The sequence below is a fragment of the Trichoderma camerunense genome, assembly GCF_050948025.1.
Source record: "Trichoderma camerunense strain CBS 138272 chromosome Unknown V8C40scaffold_12, whole genome shotgun sequence".
NCBI classification, from domain to species: Eukaryota; Fungi; Ascomycota; class Sordariomycetes; order Hypocreales; family Hypocreaceae; genus Trichoderma; species Trichoderma camerunense.
In genome coordinates, this window is record NW_028145358.1 from 913,718 (window position 1) to 934,504 (window position 20,787).

Here is a 20,787-nt window from a genome sequence, read left to right on the forward strand (position 1 = left end):
AATAATAATAATAATAATAATAATAATAATAATAATAATAATAATAATAATAATAATAATAATAATAATAATAATAATAATAATAATAATAATAACTAAAATATAAATATAAATAACCTTAGTAATAGTTTTTTTTAAATAAATTAAAAACTTAATTAACTTTTTATTATTATTTAATTTAATTAAATAAAAGTATTTATAAATATATTATTAAATAATAAATAAATAATTATATACTTTATTAATTTATATAAGTAAAAATTAATATTTAATTATTTATTAATAAAATACTATAGCTTTAATAAAAAAATATAATACTTAAATAATATACTTAAATTATTAATATTAATATTACTCTTTATTTTAATTCTACTTTATGAAGTTCCGGCGGTGCTAATACAACATCATGAACCTTTGCCTTTTTCTCTCCTCTTCGCTTTTTCAATTCTAGCCAAGGGTCTTCCTCTACTATTCTTTTCCTCTTGCCCCCCTTCCTCTTTTTCGTATGGCTATTCTCGTTTTCGAAGGCAGCTGAAGTAAGAATGCCGGCAGCATCATCTTCCAAGTCGCGTTCTGCTATACGCTCTAGCTCCTCCTCCCTCTTTTCTTGTATCTTCGATTCTTCTGCCCTCCACTGATCGTAGAGTTTGTGCATTTTGCGCTCTTTGCGAGTGCGATACACTTTCAATCCTAATGCGTCTTTGCCCTCTGCATTCGTGCTGGTTTTCTTCGCAAGCCCTGATACTGGTAGAGCCGCATCAACCCGGCTGGCAAAGGCCCCTAAATTTTCACCGGGACGAATTTGAAGTTTCTCGCTCGTTACATCGGTAGCCTTCGTAGTCGTTTTGTCGAGTTGACCATCATCCAAGCCCGATCTAATTTTCTTCCCCCCTGCCACAGCCATAATTCTCTTGAATGCTCGCGGAGTGTCATTGCCTCTTAATGAGCTTCTGGCACGCTTCTTTGTGACTTGCTCTCCAGAACTTGATGCCGCTTTTCGTTTGTTTACTGGAAGAGATCGCGCTTTCTCTGTAGGGGCGAGATCGAATCTAACTCCAAGATTAGTCAGTGAAATTTACTCATGGTACGCTCACAAACGAACTCTGCTTCAAATTCGCCCTTTTTTGACTTGTGTTTGTGAGGCATGATTGTTGACTTGTGGTTGTTGGAATGAAAATTCTAATAGCAAAAGTATGTCCTCCGTATATCGTTCATAGCTGGTAAAAAATAAAATCATTGACTAGTGCCGTTATTAGTTTTGTAGCTGGAAAAAAAAAAATGTATGTTATTATGCTTCTTTTAGCATAGCAGTGGATAATTATTATTTTAATACTAATAATTATTTTTATTTATAATTATATAGAATGTTGCATTATATAATCCCAGGTAACTGAGCGAAGCGTAATGAGCGGAGTACGTACTTGGCTTGGTATGCTATGCCATGCCACACCTACTGGCGGCCTTGAGCTCACTCAGCACCTACTCATACTAAATTATCTTCAGCCCTCATAGTTGTTCGCCGGCGCTAACAGCCATTGCTATTTCGCGCCTCTTTCCCTTTGCAACACCATCATCCTCAGCCTCAGTGCAGTCCTCGCCAGACCTATTTCTATCTTGTTCAGCTGCGCCAGAGCCAACAACAAATCTCTCTCGACTATTCTCATCTCTCTCCCTTGTTTGCCTCCCTTATCTTCTCCCATTCAAAGAGCGCTTATGGAACTCGCCCCCTCGCCCAAATCCCTGCCTGAAACAGCCGCCAAGCTAAGGGTCAACACCACACTTCTTCGATAACTTTCCGTCAAGCATTTTTCTTTCGATATCCCATCATTTGTCATCCAACAGTCTTCGAGGCACCACTATCGCGGTCCGACTCTTGATTTGTCCCGCTGCCGCAGCTTCATTATTGCCAACGAACGATCACGCGATCTTAGCCTTACGCAGTCAACAGGACCGTGTGTCGGGCTGTGGCAAAGGGAAGCCTGTGTCCATCGAATCGCGCATCATCACCGCCTGCTTGACGAAATTTATCTCACCACACCGACAGGCTTTACAACGACATATTAAACCTAACGCCTGTGGTCCATCGCAATATCCGCACTCGTAGTTGACCATAGCCTGTTCAACTGTGCCTTGCATTTGCTCATCCATTATGAGAGAGGTCAATTTCAGCATCCCCAACGTCAACAAGGCGTCAGTGGGGATTACCACAGCCTTATACGATCGCCGAGCACTCGACTGCACTTCCACTTTACCACTTATCAACTCACTCAATCATCTTGCCTATCTCACAACATCTTCGGCACGTATCCGCGATATTCTGACTGTTGATGGAGGAATTGAACGTTTGGTGTGTATTCTCAAGCAAGGACGGAATGGAGATATGATGAGCATTTGGAAGTGGAATCTCGCCTTCCAATGCGTTGTCAACATCGGCGTCCGAGGAACAGAGAATGTGCGGACTCGGGTGGTGGAGGCAGACATGGTCCCTGTCATAGCCACGATCCTTGATAACTATATCAAAGTCATAGAACGATGTCGCGAAAAGGCCGATGAACTAAAACAGAAACAGCCTCACGACCATCATCACCGGCACAGGAATCATGACCACCGGCACTCATCCAAAACTTCTCCTTCATCCCACACCGGCCGTTCCACAATTCACGATGGAGAACCACGAAATGCTACACGACGGGAATCATCATCAACTCCTGATGCGTCAGAGGCTCTGGCTGGGCCTTCCGTCACTTCAGCCGGGCAGGGTGTTAATGATGCAACCTCAGCGTCTTATTCACACATTTATACCAATATTGACGCAAATCACCTACCCCCCAGCTCTCATGCGACGGATGCGCCATATGCCACCACAACACGGCAAGACACCCACACCCCAGCTCCAGGACCCCCGATGGCGGATAGCCATGATGGATTCGCGCGAGTTTTGCGTGATGTAGACCGCTTAACATCCATATCTACTTTTGGAGCTACTGGCCTGATGACTCAACCAATGTCACCAACAACTCCCGTTCCCTTACTTCAGCTGCGACCACCAACAGTGCGATCCGCAACAAACTTGGATGTTACAGTCGGTCGGTCACGAAGGCGGCCGTCAATCAGACATCAGAATTCAACAGCCGAATCTGACGATTTCAATGGTGATAGTATGCCCTCTGACGAGGCTCCAGAGACTGAAATGACGGGGGCTGCGGAGATACAGTCCGCTGTGGGAATTCAAGATATCACAATGGATGACAATGAGGCTATCCTAACAGGAGACTCACTCGACCTGACTAATCCTACTGCGTCCGAGGCCCACCAAGATGCCGAGACTTTCAACATTGCTCACCGTTCAAATCTTGATGGGAGTATCAGAGATGATATAACACATACGCCAGTTGCGCCAGTTGGCCTTTCTCCAAGCCGTCCAACCTTAGTCGCTACGCCACACCCGCCAACTCCGAGTTCTGCCATCCCTCGATATTTGCTTGATCGACACCTCATACCGCATCCACAACTGCTATCCGCAATGCCACGCGAAGAGGATGTGCTCATGTCCCTGCAGTTATTGGCGTATGTCTCTAAGTATTGCTGTTTGCGTACATACTTTCAGAAAAGCCATATTGTACCAACTCTTGCAATTGCCAAGGATCTCTTTGCTCTAGATCCAGAAGAAGCAGGGGGCGAGGAGGAGGTAGCTTCATCTTCTGCTGACAACGAGACCGAGATAGAGGACGAATACTTGCTCGAGGACGATTTTAACTTATTTCCTTTGGTCGAAAAGTTTACTGTTAGGTACCACAGCACGGATATGCAATACTGGGCAGGGGTGGTAATGCGCAACCTATGTCGAAAAGACGACACGCGGGGAGGAATTCGACAGTGCGCATACTATCAATGTGGCAAATGGGAGGAATTCACCCGTCAGTTCGCCAAATGCCGCCGCTGCCGTCGAACAAAGTACTGCAGTAAGGACTGCCAAAAGAGCGCCTGGGCTTTTCATCGTCATTGGTGCGTGGCTGCAACGCAGTGACGACTCTTCGCGTTAAATTGAGCAGCTCATCAGTTTCATCGAATTACTGCTTTTTTGGTCTGAGATCTTCATTGGAAAATTGCGAATTCATTACATTATAAAGCGTTTCATTGCCGCATAGCATTTCTTCTCGATACCACTGGTTTTTATGGCGTATTAGGTATTTAATCATGGTGCATGAGTCGTGCCTCTGGTATCGTCTTAGCCGTTCAACTTGGTTCTTTGCCCTTTCTGAGGCTCTCGCGTTACAAAGTCTATGCGTTTTATTGCGTACCCTTTTTCGCGCGACCATCATCCTCGGGCACTGGGCAACTACACTGGAATATACGATATATATGCCTGCATACTTACTTATTACTGCAAGGGCATCAGGTGAAGGTCGGGGTCTTCATTGGGTTATTTGTCAATACATCATCCATCTTTGCATCAATTTAGAATACATTTATAAACCAATCCAACAACCAGCATAGCTTGTTACGGTTCAACGTGAACAGTGACGCTATCTATGCCCTAACTCGTAGGTTTCCATACTCTTGAGATATAACCTCCAAGTAATGTAAAAGCGCTGTACAATGTTTCTTTTGAACCATTTCCGAGAGTATCCATCATGCAACCTACTGTATCATTTATAGGTCACGGTACAGGGGTAGAGTATTGTGAGACTGGGAACTTCGTCGTGTAGACTTCCTTTTTAATTTACTAGGTAGTGAAGACAGAATAGATAAAGGGGATAGAGAGTCCTATGCTCTGCCCTGAACAGCAGGTAGGATTTAAAGTTAACTGAAGTGTTAAGCAATATTAATGAGGTCTGAGGCCGATCAACTCCAGGATTGTATTGAATAAGCATGCCAAAAATGAAGACACTGTATCCGCGACCAAACGCACTCTATTGATCTGCTATTGAACCTTTCGGCAAACGGCATGTCAATCAGGGGTGCTTTGCCGGTTTATTTGGAGGCGGCAGCCTTTCTCCTGCTTTTGCCGGGCCGTGATGACTTGGCCTTCATTTTCTTTACATTAAACCTAGAAAGATCACCGGAGCTCATGGCGTCTCCGGACTTTGCGTGGCGTTTCTTCCCCCCAAATCCATATTTTTCGTTCTTCTTTTGGCGTTTAGCATTCACGGGGCGAGATCCTGATTGCTGTCGACCAGACCCAGAGCGCTGTGAATGTTTGGCGATTTCGTTGTCCACACTAACATCAAAGATATCGGCTTCCTTTGTGCCGACATCAGAACTGTGTTCTTGACGTTCTGCAAAGTTATTCCAGTCAGCAAACTAGCGTGTATGAGCTACAGATTGAAATATTGTACTCACTTCTCTTGAGTGTCTTGATTTTGTCAAGCACCTCACGCTTGGCTTTTTGTCGCTCCTGGAGCTTGGATACTTGTACTTGTTTGCCAAACTTCTTCAAGTCACGGAGTTTGCGTGCTTCAGCTGCCGCTTTCTTAGCGGACGCTTCTTCGACCAACTTCGCCTTGATCTTCTCCATGTGGGCATCCTCCTTGACCATTTCGGCGAAGTAGTCTTTTGGTCGAGAAAACGGCACTCCTTCACTGATTAGCCTAGATCGGCCCACGCGTACAGCTTCCAGGCATTGGGAGTAGAAAGCAAGTTCTCGTTGCAGATCATCCGATACGTCGGGTATCGACTCGGTAGTTTGTGCGGATGAGACGACAGACTGGTGGGTGGCGAATGGAACAGTCTTGTCTGTTGGGATGGATATTCTATCGAGCGCCGCGAGGAGAGCAGACGTGTTGTTGATTGTCAGTCTTGTGTGGGGGACAATGTCTTCTTTCTCGTCTTCTTCAAGATCTTCGAGGTCGGAGACAGGGATTTCTTCCTCATCCTCCTCCTCATCTTCATCCTCCTCCTGCTCTACAGCCGCTGGTTTGGACTTCTGTTGGCCAGCTGCTACTTTCCGTGGCAATCTCTTTTCAAGCTCAATTGAAGATTCAGAAGTGTCGCTCTCATAGATAGCATCAAGGTTCATCTATAGTTATGTTAGAAGATGGGGTTTGAAAGATGTTGGGTAGAATATAATTCCAACCTTTTCCTGGTCTTCCTCCACTTCATTATCCGAGGCGCCCTCGTCCTCGTCTTCTCGGTCTTTGCTGCCAGCTTTCAGAGCCTTTCTCTTCGCCGTTTCCTTTGCCTTCTTTTGTTGCTTAAGTTTGGAGAAGTCGACTCCCTTCTCAGCGGCCAATGCCGACCGCAGCTTGCTTCTGGTCACCATTTTGAATTCCTTCTGCCGGAGTGATGCGCTGCGTTGTGGTGGTAATTTTTTGCTGTCTATGTGTGTCTTGCAGACAAACCAGGCCTAGACTTTTGGAAAAATCTCCATATTCTGCCGTTCTAAGCATTTTTTTTCTCCACCGCCTTCAAAGGCGGTGAGACGGCCTTAGCACATCAAGCAGGTACCTAAGAATAAGTGGAGTAGACAAGTCACGGCGGAGCGGCAGCTGCACCGAATACCAAAGTACCTAAGTAGGTATCTGCCTGTTGTAAATCCACATCCAGTTCGTGGTATTATCATAAAGTGTCATAATGAGGAACTAGTAGAAAGAACAAGTACGGTTGAAAATACAGCCCATGTAGGACGAGGAGAAGGACGTTCGAATAAAATAGGCCGGAATTAAAGAAAAGAAAAAAATCGCATAATGGCATCCGTACATCTGCCGCATACTTCACTGGGCAGAGAAGACCACTTGCTGATGTTTCTACCCTATATTAGACATACGTTTCAAAAATTCGATGGATTGATGAACCGTCTATATGCTTTGATCACCATTGCAGCGATGGACATCGATTAAGTTTACCCAGGGTATAAATAACACCGTCTAAATAATAATTGAAAAAATTACGAGTATGCGCCTGGGAGAACGAAAAAAAAAACACCATATGGGTTCAATCGCCACTGATTTTTGCGTGTCGGAAATACTTCATCCCTACCCAAGCAACAACAACCCATACCCAAGCCATGACGCACGTCAAAATAATGAGCGCAGGATAGTAGCCCACAATTGGCAGAGTAAGGTCATCTTCAAGCTCAGGCGGTGCATATGGCGTCTTACCTACATCCCATGCCCAGCTCCAGACGCCAAAGCAAGAGCCCATTCCCATAACAAAGACAAACCAGGTCACCGTCAGAACTACCCAGCCCCACCACTCAGTCTCGGAATAGTCCCAGCCTACACCTGGCTGAGGCAGAGTTGAGGCGTAATAGGAGAGCGGGGATTTGGCCTTTTGTCGACGTTCAGTTGCCGTACGTCCAGCATAGTAAGATTCGGATCCCGAGGACAGGGGGAGGCTAGATCGAAGCGACTGAGAAGCATGAGTCCCCAGCTGGATTATGTCTTCCTCATCGGTTGTGAAATTGTACATGTCCGCCTGTCTCTCGCTCCCGCCCATTCCGGCATCAAAACAGGCTGAAGGAGCTGGCGAACCAATAAGATTGAGATTGGGCTGGCAAGGATATTCATTTGTCGGGGATGAGATAGGGGAGATGTTGAGGCCAAGAGCGTTGTGCACCGTGCTTCCAGAACCAGAGGTAGAACCAAAACGAGCAGATTCAGAAATGGGCGCGTCAGCTATCGCGTCAGTCTCGATGGCCAGCGGCCAGTCTCTCCTGTCACGCTGGGCGCCTCTTCCCAGCAGCGCAACTTTCCTGAGTGATCCTCTGCGGCGCCGCGTCTTCTGCTGCTGCACTGCTGCTACCATCGCCCGCACATGGACGGTGGAAGCCTCTGCCTCATCCCTCTGAGTCGCTTCCTGGTCGACGGATGTGCTCATAGAGGCAGACTTGTATGCTGTGTTGGGGTTAGAGGATTCGCCATGGCGAGAATGGACTGACAATGCCCGAGGCTCGATGCGCCGACTCTCTAGCGCAATGTTGGGCAGCGCGGATGAATTTGCATAGCTGTCCATAGGGGCTTGCGGTCCCCTTGTGGGTAATAAACTGTGCGCTGTTGCAACTAGATCTTAAAATACTCCGTAATATGGATTCAATGGGATGGTGGCGGGTGGGGGTGAGGTTTATCCCACCAAGCCAGGCCAGACAGAGCCGAGTCCCCTTTTTGCCAGTTGGCTGGGGACGTGAGCTGTACCTGACGGGAGAGATGGAGTCGCAGGGGACCTTAATCAACAAGCCGGAGATGCCCTTGTACCCTGTAAATTATCAACATTCCCTACTAACATGAATAGAGTACCTATGTATAGAATAATCTTTGATCAAGAGAGACTGGAAGGAGGTGAATACTGTGGTGCACTTGAATGCTCACAAGCTCTACTATACTGTGTGTGCTTGGCGCTAAGTGGTGGGTAGTGTCAAGTACGCGCGAATCGTTTTAGACGCAGAAACACACTAAAACCCCGTCAAGTGCACGTTAACTAACAAGCGGGCAGTGCGAAGAGGCATAAACCAACGTTTGGAAAGGCTGGATCTCACAGCTCTTTGGCCACAGGATGCGTCCTAGTCGACGCTCTAGCCAGATAAATCCATGCAAGTGACCGCTTGAGCTCCTACCAGCCCACTGAGGTGGCATTACCTATATAGGAAGAGGCACCAATTTAACCCCCTGACCCTCGTTGTTGCGGCACTGTGCTGGAGGTGTGCTGTCCCTTGCTAGCATTCTGTCGACATCTTGTGTTATCCCCTAATCTTCAAGAGAAGTGGACAACACTCTCACCGCCGCATTTCTTGCGAAGGCACTCATTTCTACCCATTTGCATTCTCATCGTTACAACAGACTCGGCGTCGACTTGCCCATGAATGTCTCTCGTTCATTGTCAGCCCGTCTAGTTTTTTTTTCTTTAATCGCCTTCTATTCTTTTCTGTCTTACTCTTCGCAGCTCTAGTTTCCCGCCTGACCTAGCTCCTCCATGGCAGCGACCTACGATGTCGGCACGAGAGCGTGGCAGCCTGACGCAGCCGAGGGCTGGGTAGCCTCGGAGCTCATCAGCAAGACAGTTGAAGGCACAAAGACAAAGCTAGTCTTCCAGCTCGAAAATGGCGAGGTATGTACAATATATTTTTTGCAATATACAATATAGCATACCCTTGGGTCGCTGAGGGAGGGGTAGATGCTAACAACTGGCTATCTAGACTAGGACCGTTGATGTCTCAACAGAAATCTTGCAGAGCGGCGGCTCTGACCCTTCACTGCCGCCGCTCATGAACCCGACTATCCTGGAAGCCAGTGATGACCTCACTAACCTGTCGCATCTTAACGAGCCGGCCGGTATGTAGTCCCTCGAACCCCTCCCCTCCCAATACCCGACCTCTGCTTACAAGGGTGGGCAAACAGTGTTGCAGGCGATTCGATTGCGCTATTTACAAAAGGAAATCTATACCTACAGTGGTATCGTCTTGATAGCAACCAACCCGTTTGCTCGAGTCGACTCTCTCTATGTCCCGGGCATGGTGCAGGTGTACGCGGGGAAGCAGCGCGCAACCCAAGCACCCCACTTGTTTGCAATCGCTGAGGAAGCCTTCATGTATGTCGAGGCACCTACTTGCGAATTGAACCCGATACTAATTGGCTGGTCTTCTCTAGGGACATGGTCCGTGATGGCAAAAACCAAACTGTCGTCGTTTCTGGCGAGTCCGGTGCTGGCAAGACCGTCAGCGCCAAGTATATCATGCGTTACTTCGCTACAAGAGAGTCTCCAGACAACCCTGGTGCTCGCAAGCGAGGAACCGAGCAGATGAGCGAGACGGAGGAACAAATTCTGGCAACCAACCCCATCATGGAAGCGTTTGGTAACGCCAAGACCACCCGAAATGACAATTCATCACGATTCGGTAAATACATTGAAATCATGTTTGACGACCAGAGAAACATTATCGGTGCCAAGATTCGCACCTATCTGCTGGAGCGATCACGTCTCGTATTCCAGCCCCTCAAAGAGCGAAACTACCACATCTTCTACCAGTTGGTTGCAGGTGCCTCGGATGAAGAGCGGGAGGCACTGAGCATCCTTCCAATTGAACAGTTCGAGTATTTGAACCAGGGAAACTGCCCAACCATTGACGGCGTGGACGACAAGGCTGAATTTGATGCTACAAAGAAATCCTTGTCCACCATTGGCGTGTCCGAATCCCAGCAGTCTGATATCTTCAAGCTGCTGGCTGGTTTGCTTCACCTGGGCAATGTCAAAATCACTGCTTCACGAAACGACAGTGTCCTTGCTCCAAACGAGCCGTCGCTAGAGCTAGCCTGTGGCATACTTGGCGTTGATGCCGCCGAATTTGCCAAGTGGATCGTAAAGAAGCAGCTCGTAACCCGAGGTGAAAAGATTACATCCAACTTGAGCCAAGCACAGGCTATCGTTGTGCGTGATTCCGTTGCCAAGTTCATTTATTCGAGTTTGTTCGACTGGTTGGTTGAGATCATCAACCTCAGTCTTGCAACAGAAGAAGTCCTTAGCCGCGTCACCTCTTTTATCGGTGTATTAGATATCTACGGCTTTGAGCATTTTGCCAAGAACTCATTCGAGCAGTTTTGTATCAACTATGCCAACGAAAAGCTCCAACAAGAGTTTAACCAGCATGTATTCAAGCTTGAACAGGAGGAGTATTTGCGGGAGCAAATCGATTGGACTTTCATCGACTTTTCAGACAACCAGCCTTGTATTGATTTGATTGAAGGCAAGATGGGTATTCTCTCTCTCTTGGACGAAGAGTCTCGTCTTCCCATGGGATCAGATGACCAATTTGTTACCAAACTCCACCACAATTTCGCAACCGAGAAAAAGCAGCCCTTCTTCAAGAAGCCCAGATTTGGCAAGTCGGCCTTTACCGTGTGCCACTATGCCGTTGATGTTACGTATGAATCCGAGGGATTCATCGAGAAGAACCGAGATACCGTGCCAGATGAGCACATGGCAGTCTTGCGCGCCTCGAGCAACTCATTCCTTAAACAAGTTTTGGATGCTGCATCGGCTGTTCGAGAAAAGGACGTCGCATCGGCTTCGTCAAATGCTGTCAAGCCTGCTGCTGGCAGGAAGATTGGCGTAGCCGTAAACAGGAAACCAACTCTGGGAGGAATCTTCCGATCATCCTTGATAGAGTTGATGAACACCATAAACAACACAGATGTGCACTACATCAGATGCATCAAACCCAACGAAGCCAAAGAAGCTTGGCAATTTGAAGGACCCATGGTTCTCAGTCAGCTTCGTGCTTGTGGTGTGCTCGAGACTGTTCGTATCAGTACAGCTGGATACCCGACTCGTTGGACCTATGAGGAATTTGCTCTGCGATATTACATGCTTGTCCACTCCAGTCAATTAACCTCTGAAATTCGGCAAATGGCTGATGCCATTTTGACCAAAGCGTTGGGCACGAGCACTGGAAAGGGTCTCGACAAGTATCAGCTCGGATTGACCAAGATCTTTTTCCGCGCCGGTATGCTCGCTTTCCTGGAAAATCTACGTACAAACCGCCTCAACGAATGTGCTATCCTCATCCAGAAGAACCTGAGGGCCAAGTATTATCGCCGTCGCTATCTGGAGGCTCGCGAGTCCATTGTTCAGACCCAGGCAGCTATTCGCGCATATATAGCAAGAAAGAAGGCTCTGGAGTTGAGAACCATCCGCGCCGCAACAACCATTCAGCGAGTTTGGCGTGGATATAAGCAGCGCAAGGAATTCCTACGAATCCGAAAGAACTTGGTTCTGTTCGAGTCAGTCGCCAAGGGCTACCTTCGTAGGAAGAACATCATGGAGACAAGAGTTGGTAATGCTGCTCTTGTCATCCAAAGGGTATGGAGACAACGCACGCAACTTCGCACCTGGAGACAATACCGCAAGAAGGTGATCTTGATTCAAAGCCTTTGGCGTGGACGGAGCGCTCGCAAAGAGTACAAGAAGATGCGAGAAGAGGCCCGCGACCTGAAGCAGATTTCGTATAAGTTGGAGAACAAAGTTGTCGAATTGACCCAAAACCTAGGATCCGTCAAGGAGAAGAACAAGAATTTAATTTCGCAAGTAGAAAGCTACGAGGGCCAGCTCAAATCCTGGAAGAATCGCCACAACGCACTCGAGGCCAGAACAAAGGAATTACAAACGGAGGCCAACCAAGCAGGTATTGCAGTTGCCCGCCTCCAAGCCATGGAAGACGAAATGAAGAAGCTCCAGCAAGCATTCGACGAGTCGACTATGAATATCAAGCGTATGCAGGAAGAAGAACGCGAGCTCAGGGAATCACTTCGCCTAACCAGTTCTGAGCTAGAGACAACCAAAGAAACCAACTTGGAGCGCGAGAGAGATAACATGAGCCTTCGACAGGAACTGGATGCACTTCGGGATGCTCTGGAGCTGGCCAAGCGCACCGGAACGCTCAATGGCGATATCACTAATGGTGTTAGCAATGCGCCCGCCGTGGCCAGCGGACTCATCAATCTCGTCTCATCTAAGAAACCGAAGCGCCGAAGCGCCGGAGCGGAGCCCCGTGAGCTGGATCGCCTCAGCGGAACTTACAATCCTAGACCGGTATCCATGGCTGTCACAAGCACTCTTCATCGCCAAAACCTGTCAGGATCAACCTTCATTCCCGGAGTCGATAATATTGAAATGGAGCTCGAAAGCCTCCTTGCCGATGAAGATGGCCTCAATGAAGAGGTTACCATGGGTCTTATCCGCAACCTGAAGATACCATCACCAAACACAAACCCTCCCCCCTCTGATAAGGAAGTTCTGTTCCCGTCCTATCTCATTAACCTGGTGACGTCCGAAATGTGGAACAATGGATTTGTAAAGGAGTCGGAGCGGTTCCTTGCCAATGTCATGCAGTCGATTCAGCAAGAGGTCATGCAGCACGATGGCGATGAGGCCATTAACCCTGGCGCATTCTGGCTATCAAACGTCCATGAAATGCTATCCTTTGTTTTCCTGGCTGAAGACTGGTACCAGACACAAAAGACGGATAACTACGAGTATGACCGTCTTCTTGAAATTGTCAAGCACGACCTAGAAAGTCTCGAGTTCAACATTTACCACACCTGGATGAAGGTTCTGAAGAAGAAGCTGCAAAAGATGATTATTCCCGCCATCATAGAATCACAGTCGCTGCCAGGTTTCATCACTAATGAGAGCAACCGGTTCCTGGGCAAACTATTACAGTCAAATTCTGCGCCGGCGTACAGCATGGACAACCTCCTCAGTTTGCTGAATAGCGTTTTCCGGGCCATGAAGGCGTATTACTTGGAAGATTCAATCATTACTCAAACCATTACGGAGCTGCTCCATCTTGTTGGCGTTACGGCCTTTAATGATTTGCTTATGCGCCGCAACTTCCTGTCGTGGAAGCGAGGTCTTCAGATCAACTACAACATCACTCGCATTGAAGAATGGTGTAAGAGCCATGATATGCCAGAAGGCACGCTGCAGCTTGAGCACTTGATGGTATGACACGAAACCCTTGACAAGGATGAGATGAATCAATATGCTAACCTCTCTGGAATCTTAGCAAGCAACCAAACTACTTCAACTCAAGAAGGCGACACTGAACGACATTGAGATTATCCAAGACATTTGCTGGATGTATGTTTACTCTTTTCCCATGGGGGTTTGGTCGTCACATGTTTTGATGCTAATGGAATTTTAGGCTCTCGCCAAACCAGATTCAAAAGCTCCTGAACCAATACCTCGTTGCCGACTACGAGCAGCCCATCAATGGAGAGATCATGAAGGCAGTTGCCTCTCGAGTGACGGAGAAGAGTGATGTCTTGCTTCTTCAGGCAGTTGATATGGAGGACAGTGGTCCATATGAAATTGCAGAGCCCCGTGTGATTACAGCTCTCGAAACATATACCCCATCATGTAAGTCCCCAGATGTACGAGAAATGCACAGAGAAAAGATGGCTAATGAGTATCCAGGGCTACAAACTCCTCGTCTGAAGCGGTTAGCAGAGATAGTCTCAGCACAAGCTATTGCGCAGCAAGAAAAACTTGAGGCAGGCTCAGTCGACGGCTTCGACAGTCACCAGCAACTGGCTGAGGTCGAGGAATCTGAGACGGAGCAGTAAGCGGAATCGTATTTGGTTGTATATCGACGGGTGATGCATCATATTAGATATGGGGCTTGATAAGACGAAGCATCTGCCAACAGTTCTTTCTGGTGTGCGCATTTAGGGAGTGGGCTGTCGAGGGTTGTAAAAAGGTTTCTGTGTTGTGCTGCAGCGCAACATTTACTTGGGCATTTTTTATGTATAGAGCGGAGCGGATTTAGTTCTCCCTATTTAGGCAATTGCGCGGTGTCCGCTAGTATCAAATGAAAATAATTACGAGTACTGTGATTCTGGTAGGGAAAAAAAAAGATTTTTTTTAGGGGTTAATCAAGGTGCGCGAAGAGGGTGGAGTTTGGCCGTGCTTTTGGGCAAATACACCTTTTTAATCTATCAAGCCTGATATCGACTTTCTCTCAAGCTGCATCCGCTAGCAAAAATAATTGAGATTTCCACATCTAGAACAATGCGCTCATCACCGAATATCATTATTACCGGTACGCCCGGTGTGGGCAAGACAACGCACAGTGAGATCCTCGCCGAGAGGACCGGCTTGCGACATCTCTCGGTGAATCAAGTGGTGAAAGACAAAGAATGTCATGAGGGCTGGAGCGACGAGTATCAGAGCTGGATTGTGGATGAGGACAAGGTAAGCAAAAGAGAGGGAGTCTCACAGGTGCTAAGACGGACCGGCGCTAATCTCAGTGAAATGAAATAATGCAGCTTCTGGATGAGATTGAAGATGATGTCAAGGCAGGGGGCTGTATAATCGATTGGCATGCCTGTGACCTGTTTCCACGCAGTTGGATCGATCTTGTTGTGGTGCTGCGTGTTGATTCTAAAACGCTCTATGATCGTCTGGAGGCCAGGTAAAGAAAAATTTTCTTTCTCATTTTCCTTCCCCTCAGCTTTCCCAGTCAATACATTGGTCGGCTGACAAAAGATGTGCAGAAATTACGCAGAGGCCAAGATGCAGGAGAACATAGATTCTGAGATTATGGAGGTGCTGCTGCAGGAGGCGCGTGAAGCGTTTGATGAGGAAATCGTGGTTGAGCTCACCAGCAACAGCTCGACGGAGATGGAGTCTAACATAGACAGGATTGAGGCCTGGATCAAGCAGTGGAAGACGGACCATGCCGACTGAAGCACGCAGTATATCGTCAAGAATTAACGCAAATCGCTGGCCTTGATGCTTCATGTCTTCATCCCAGGGCCGTCACCAAGCCCAAAGGGTGTATCGATCTACTCCAGACAGGGGCTCCCTTTGAAAGGACTTCATCTACCATTTCTCATCCATGTGCGCCTCGTTTGGAAGATAGCATATTGATTACTCTCTGCCTTTGCAGAAATGATGTTCAAAGACATTCATTTCTGTGGCAGACTCTTGCTGGCCGAGAAGCAGCGCATCTACAGGTAGTCTATGTATTGTTTCCATCAATAAAAATACATCAATGCGTGGATAATGCGCAGGACAACATCCACACATGTGGGCTTAAAATACACCGCCGTTCATTTCCCATTCATTTCCTCCTGTATCAGTTTGTATTGCTTCCTTGTCTTTGCTCGCCCGGTAACCCATTTGTTAATGGTACCCAAGAGTCTCGCCAGTCGCAGTGAGAGGAACTCCTGGTATACCCAGGCCAGGGCGAAATACATGAACCCAAGCAAGACCAGGAACAAATTATAGTCCAAGCTCATGTAGCTCAACTGCATCAAATCATACAGCCAAGGTGCTGGGCCTGCAATCATATACACAGTCACTGCCAGACTCAGAACGATGGTTGAGATGAATGGCCCTGTAAAAAGTTAGGTTGGCTGAGTTTAGTCTTGGCGGGTAATGAATGGTACCCACAATTCTCCCATAGAGGGTGTCTAAAAGGAGGTCCTGCGTTGAGGATTACTCCGGAGAAAATATATTCGAAGCACGAAACCAGGAACAATGCAGTATTCTCGGAGCTCTTGATGCTAGTTTCGTCATGGCTCAGCTGTGGCGGCACGTACCAAGACTGCTCCCTGACTGTGACGTATGTGATGGCTTGAATTAGGATGCTGACCCCCATCAGTCCAAGCAGAGGGACAAGGACCTTGCGAGAAACAAGGTCCGCCGTTGGTCGCTTTCTGCAAAGCCTTTCGGCCGGCCCAGCCCAACCCATAAAGATAGCGATAGGAAGGATAAGGAGAAGGTCGATGAAGAGGAATTGAAAGTCCCCCAGATTCGAGCCTTTGGTATAGAGAAAGCTGACCGATGTGAACTGAATTGCCGAATATAGGCTCATGTACTTGAAACAGCTGAAGCTTGTTACAAGAGCCGCTCGCCCCTCTCTGCCAATAGGTTAATAAGAGATGGATTGAGAGCAGGAAAAGTGTTTAAGCTTACCTGATGACTTCTAGGACACATCGTATGTCGAACACCTGCGATGTGAAAGGTGCGGCAACCGAAGCCTCTGCCTGCGACAACGAAATGCCCACATCCGCAGCTTTCAGAGCGCCGCAGTCATTCGCGCCGTCGCCGCAAAAGCCACAAGAATAATCTATGCTTTGTAACTTCTCGACCAATTCGTGCTTTTCATCTGGTGACATCCTAGCGAAAACTTTGCCTTTCACGAGCATCTTGGTAGATGTTAGACCACTTCGTAACCAACGTGAATGTGAGTGAACGTACCTTTGATAACACGTCCGCTGGGGCATAGTCGACTATCCAACGGAACACATCACCGCTTACAGCCAGAGAATAGTTTTGCATATTGGAAATGTCGTAAGGAAGCGAGATGTCGCCTTCTGGTGGCGCTGGAAGCGGCTGTTTATACTTAGCACAACTTTACCAAAACACAAATGATAATGACGGTATTGTCTGGTCTTACCGTCAGACTTGTACTGTCGAGACAGTAGATGCTGTTGTCGATGCTCTCCCACTGCAACTCTGCCGTGGGATCCCGAGAGTCACCTAATTAGGGTCAGCCTAATGTTACGAAAGAATCCTAGGAATTGCGGTCGCTGACCTTGAAGAAATCGAGGCACATAACATTGCGCATGGCGGTCAAGAAGGCCGCACTCTCTGGCAACACTGACAGCCGTTAGAATGTTATCGCCGGTCACCATCACAGTTGCAATGTTGGACTCTTTGAGTTCCTTCAAAACACCCGCTGTGCTTGGCTTCAACTTGTTCTCGAAAATGATGAAGCCGATGAAATCAAGATCTCGCTCAACTTCAGTACGGGTCATCTTTTGCGCCTTAACCCAACTCAACCGGTTAAGATGTCGTGTTGCGCAACCAATGACACGATAACCCTTGTGAGTATAGTAAGAGAGCAACTCATCATAATCCTTTGGAACTAACGGAGATGTTCATTAGTTTGTGGTGTTGGTATTGGCAAGAAACTTGCTACTCACTGCTACTGGGTCGACATATTTCACGCATAGCTTCTGGTGCGCCCTTGACGAAGATGTCACCATCCTTCTTCCCAAAGTGTCTCACGATGACGCTGGATCTTCGGAGCTGCGAGACAAATTCAAACGACTTAAGAACGCCTAGTTGAATAGATTTCTATACACCTCGGTTAGCTTGCAATACTCATATTTATATGCCATCACAGACTCACATCTGGCGGGGAGGCAATCGAAGGCGAAAGGCTGCCGTATTCCTCCTCTTCACCTTCTACAACATTGTGCTTCCCTTCTTCAAAAGACCAGCCCGTAAATTCGAACATTTTGAGATCCAAGGGGTCGCCAACAAGCTCGCCGTCAACGGAGCGAAGAGAGTGGCAAGTTGCCATGGCATGGAGAGCGGCTTGCAAGATGCTCTGGAAAGAAAGGCTTGTCTCTCGTTGCTCAAAGAGATGGGGCTCCGAAATTACATCGCTAAATTTATGCTCGTCCACTGAAACAACTCGAACCCCAAGGACATCAAGGCCGTCTTCTGTTAGAGTGCCTGTCTTATCGAAGCACATGATATCGAGCTTTCCGCCGACGTTCACTCTCTGTGGGCTGATGCAGAAGATCTTGGCTTTCTTCAAGCGAGCAAGTGCAAAGTTGGTGCCAATAGTTAATGTTGCAGGAAGAGCTGGCGGCACGACAATGGTTACAAGATCAAGGGCACGAACAATGATCAGATGCCACTCTAGCTGCAGCCGGATGAAGTTGATGAAAGAGGCGATAAATCCAAGCACGGCAATAACAGCCATGACGCTGATATACCGAAATGAATCGCGATAAAACTTGAATCCCGAGGGCTTGGGAAACAGCATGGACCGCACGAGAGCACCTTTGGTAGTACTGAATCCGATTCTGACAACGAGCGCCAGAGCAACTGCATCGCCGCCTAAATCTTCTTGGGGGCGCCTTGCCCGAATGATTTTTGTTCCACAGAAGAGAAAGTGGCGTGCAACTTCGGGAGAAACAGACGAAGCAGTAAGGTCGAGTTGTGCTAGCGTACTGTCGGTCGCTGGAATCTTCGAAACAGGAACAGATTCTCCTGTAAGCATGCTCTCATTGACGATACAGTCACCTGTAAGTAACAAGCTGTCGCTGGGAAGCTGAGACAGGTTAGGGTCGCTTAATTCGTAAACATCACCAGGAATAAGATCGCCCGATGAAATATATGTCCCTTTGAATGTTAGCGGTGGTTCGTATCAAACAACTCTGAGTCTACTACTTACAAAATCCATTTCGAAGAACTCGGACGTCGCATTCAAAGCGAGAAATTTCGCGAAGTCGTTTCATTGTCTTCAAGAGTCAGTGATATATATCGTGTGAAATTGAGTTGACTGAAGAATTAGGACTTACTGCCCGGGTTTCAATGAGGGTCGTCGCTATGCTTCCAACTGACATGACAAAAATGCATATTGCGTAGTAGTAATATGAATCTAGTGACCAAAGAACGATACTCGCAATCTGGAATATGTAGAATGGATGTAACACCTGATCGAATGGTCAGCTTATGATGTCAATCGGAAAAGAAAGAACAATCTCATTGGAATTGCTGTCAGTAAATCTCTGGGGGTATTTACCTCGTCAACAAGCAGCTGGCCCACGGATTTTTGCGCTATGTCAATAAGATTGTTTCCAAAGATAATCTCGCGAGTCGATTTCTCGTCACTATCAAGACCAGTCCGCACAGCTTGCATATCGGTCCAACTGGGATCTTTCCATCCACTCAACAGAACGAATTTATCTTTGAGAGGGTGGTAACAAAATCGAATGTAACGGTAATTGAGCGATCGAAGGTCATCGACGACAGGATCATTCTCATCGTCCAGGCCATAAGAGAAAGATTTTTCTGGGAGTCCAAATATAGAGGAAAGGGGCTGGCCGTAGTCCTGAATTCGCACTTGTTGAATTTCCATTTCCCCCCACTGATTCTCAATCACAACCCAGCTACAGTCTCTCAGAGGGCAGGCCTGCCCCAGGAGAGAGATGTACAGTCTGGGCATCCATCTGAAGACCAGGTAGGCAATACCTCCAGTCAGAATACACACGGTTATATACGCTATATAGCCTGCGATTCTTGTGCGAAATCCAGCAATTGCAATTGTCAGATCCTCACTCTCCACATAAACTTTTTGACTGGTGCGATTGAATGGATGTGAGCTAGCGGTGGTAATGTTGCTATCTCTGCGAAGAAGATGCGCGTGTACAGAGGTTCGCGATTGCGTCGAGGAACATCGATGAAGCATATAGTCGTGGTTGTAAGCCAGGAAGTCGTCATCCGCGGAATGATCATCGTCGTCGTCTAGCGGCGATATGGCGAATTCGTGGTTGTCTCCTGGCTGATTTTAGTACTTTAAGGATCTTTAATAGTATATAGCCTTATACCAGTATTCCGCACCTATGTCATTGTTCGGTTCATCGTTCTCGTAATAAACGAAGCTGGTTGTTGAATCGGCTCGAGTTCGACGATGAGAAAATGCTGAGACACTGCTTGGAAGACTTTCGGCAATGGGACCAGAGAAGAGCTGTAAGACAGTGGTTAGCAATTCGTGATATGGATACTGGGCTTCTTCTCAAGCTTCCACTCGCCTCATCGTGGGCCATCTCGACATCGTCAAAAATGCCCGAGCTACTCTGATTGCTGTCGGGGCGTAAATATGGAGGGCGTGGACGAGCCGGAACAGCAGCCGGCTCACCGGCCGGGCGTGCTGATGCGCTACCACGGTGATCCATTGTGACTGTCTCTATTCGAGGCTACGGTTCATGACGGAGATACAAGGGAAGGGCTGGTGGAAAGAGATATGACGTGAAGGGCGACTTTATCCAGCACTCTTGACTAAGTCATACTGCAGAGGCATACGGGTTTGCCGGTGACAGAATATCGGTGGCAAGCAAGCCAGGTATCACCAACGATGCGTAGCGCTCTCGGGCGCCGGTTGTACAGACCTGGATATCGCAACGGTACGTGAAATATAGAGGGTTCGATTTCGCTTGAAGCATCACGCGCAGAACGAGCGCGATAAGAATTATGACAATCTCGATGCAGCTACCGGCCGGTACTAAGAAGACATGGGCCTACTAAGGCTTACTAGCACCCCGATAAGTTGCGATAAGCCTTGATGTGTGTAATTCGTTTCTAGGGATGAAAAGCACTTATGTAAAGCTGGAAGATGAGGCAACTTTTGAAGATAGGATGGTTTCATTGATTACGACTACTACCTAGGCATTATAATAATCAATAGCCTTGAAATATATATTCACAGGAATACTGGTTAGATATAATTAAATAATGATGATGTCAATGTAAACCTCATCGACCATTTGTGAT

The 20,787-nt window shown here is 47.3% G+C and overlaps 7 protein-coding genes across 7 annotated transcripts; 3 read left to right on the forward strand and 4 right to left on the reverse strand.

Annotated features, from left to right (window-relative positions):
• Positions 1-358: 358 nt before the first annotated feature.
• V8C40DRAFT_267476 (uncharacterized protein) lies at positions 359-1,146 on the reverse strand (the record flags this gene model as incomplete). The annotated part of the gene is made up of 2 exons (XM_083219855.1): positions 359-1,049; positions 1,103-1,146. The coding sequence occupies 2 exons, from the start codon at positions 1,144-1,146 to the stop codon at positions 359-361; spliced, it is 735 nt and encodes a 244-aa protein (XP_083071733.1).
• Positions 1,147-1,408: 262 nt separating this feature from the next.
• Positions 1,409-4,599, forward strand: V8C40DRAFT_249507 (zinc finger MYND domain-containing protein). Its single transcript, XM_083216771.1, has one exon. It carries the CDS (start codon positions 2,150-2,152, stop codon positions 4,025-4,027), a length of 1,878 nt encoding a protein of 625 aa, XP_083071734.1. The 5' UTR covers positions 1,409-2,149; the 3' UTR covers positions 4,028-4,599.
• Positions 4,482-6,325, reverse strand: V8C40DRAFT_249508 (eukaryotic rRNA processing protein EBP2-domain-containing protein). Its single transcript, XM_083216772.1, has 3 exons — positions 6,077-6,325; positions 5,344-6,019; positions 4,482-5,279 (listed from the first exon to the last, which is right to left on the reverse strand). The coding sequence occupies exons 1-3, from the start codon at positions 6,260-6,262 to the stop codon at positions 4,975-4,977; spliced, it is 1,167 nt and encodes a 388-aa protein (XP_083071735.1). The 5' UTR covers positions 6,263-6,325; the 3' UTR covers positions 4,482-4,974.
• Positions 6,326-6,750: 425 nt separating this feature from the next.
• V8C40DRAFT_249509 (PIG-Y family protein) lies at positions 6,751-8,341 on the reverse strand. Its single transcript, XM_083216773.1, has one exon. It carries the CDS (start codon positions 7,951-7,953, stop codon positions 6,934-6,936), a length of 1,020 nt encoding a protein of 339 aa, XP_083071736.1. The 5' UTR covers positions 7,954-8,341; the 3' UTR covers positions 6,751-6,933.
• Positions 8,342-8,739: 398 nt separating this feature from the next.
• V8C40DRAFT_47299 (myosin 2) lies at positions 8,740-14,341 on the forward strand. The gene is made up of 7 exons (XM_083223016.1): positions 8,740-9,042; positions 9,131-9,266; positions 9,333-9,522; positions 9,582-13,431; positions 13,496-13,569; positions 13,634-13,848; positions 13,906-14,341. The coding sequence occupies exons 1-7, from the start codon at positions 8,908-8,910 to the stop codon at positions 14,052-14,054; spliced, it is 4,749 nt and encodes a 1,582-aa protein (XP_083071737.1). The 5' UTR covers positions 8,740-8,907; the 3' UTR covers positions 14,055-14,341.
• Positions 13,860-15,531, forward strand: V8C40DRAFT_249515 (nucleoside-triphosphatase). The gene is made up of 3 exons (XM_083216774.1): positions 13,860-14,682; positions 14,757-14,902; positions 14,985-15,531. The coding sequence occupies exons 1-3, from the start codon at positions 14,500-14,502 to the stop codon at positions 15,175-15,177; spliced, it is 522 nt and encodes a 173-aa protein (XP_083071738.1). The 5' UTR covers positions 13,860-14,499; the 3' UTR covers positions 15,178-15,531.
• On the reverse strand, positions 15,344-20,499 carry V8C40DRAFT_249517 (putative acid anhydride hydrolase). The gene is made up of 13 exons (XM_083216775.1): positions 20,049-20,499; positions 19,858-19,984; positions 19,040-19,794; positions 18,816-18,950; positions 18,689-18,755; positions 17,633-18,636; positions 17,424-17,577; positions 17,033-17,365; positions 16,895-16,977; positions 16,696-16,830; positions 16,411-16,643; positions 15,886-16,355; positions 15,344-15,829 (listed from the first exon to the last, which is right to left on the reverse strand). The coding sequence occupies exons 1-13, from the start codon at positions 20,190-20,192 to the stop codon at positions 15,543-15,545; spliced, it is 3,927 nt and encodes a 1,308-aa protein (XP_083071739.1). The 5' UTR covers positions 20,193-20,499; the 3' UTR covers positions 15,344-15,542.
• Between the last annotated feature and the right edge of the window lie 288 nt (positions 20,500-20,787).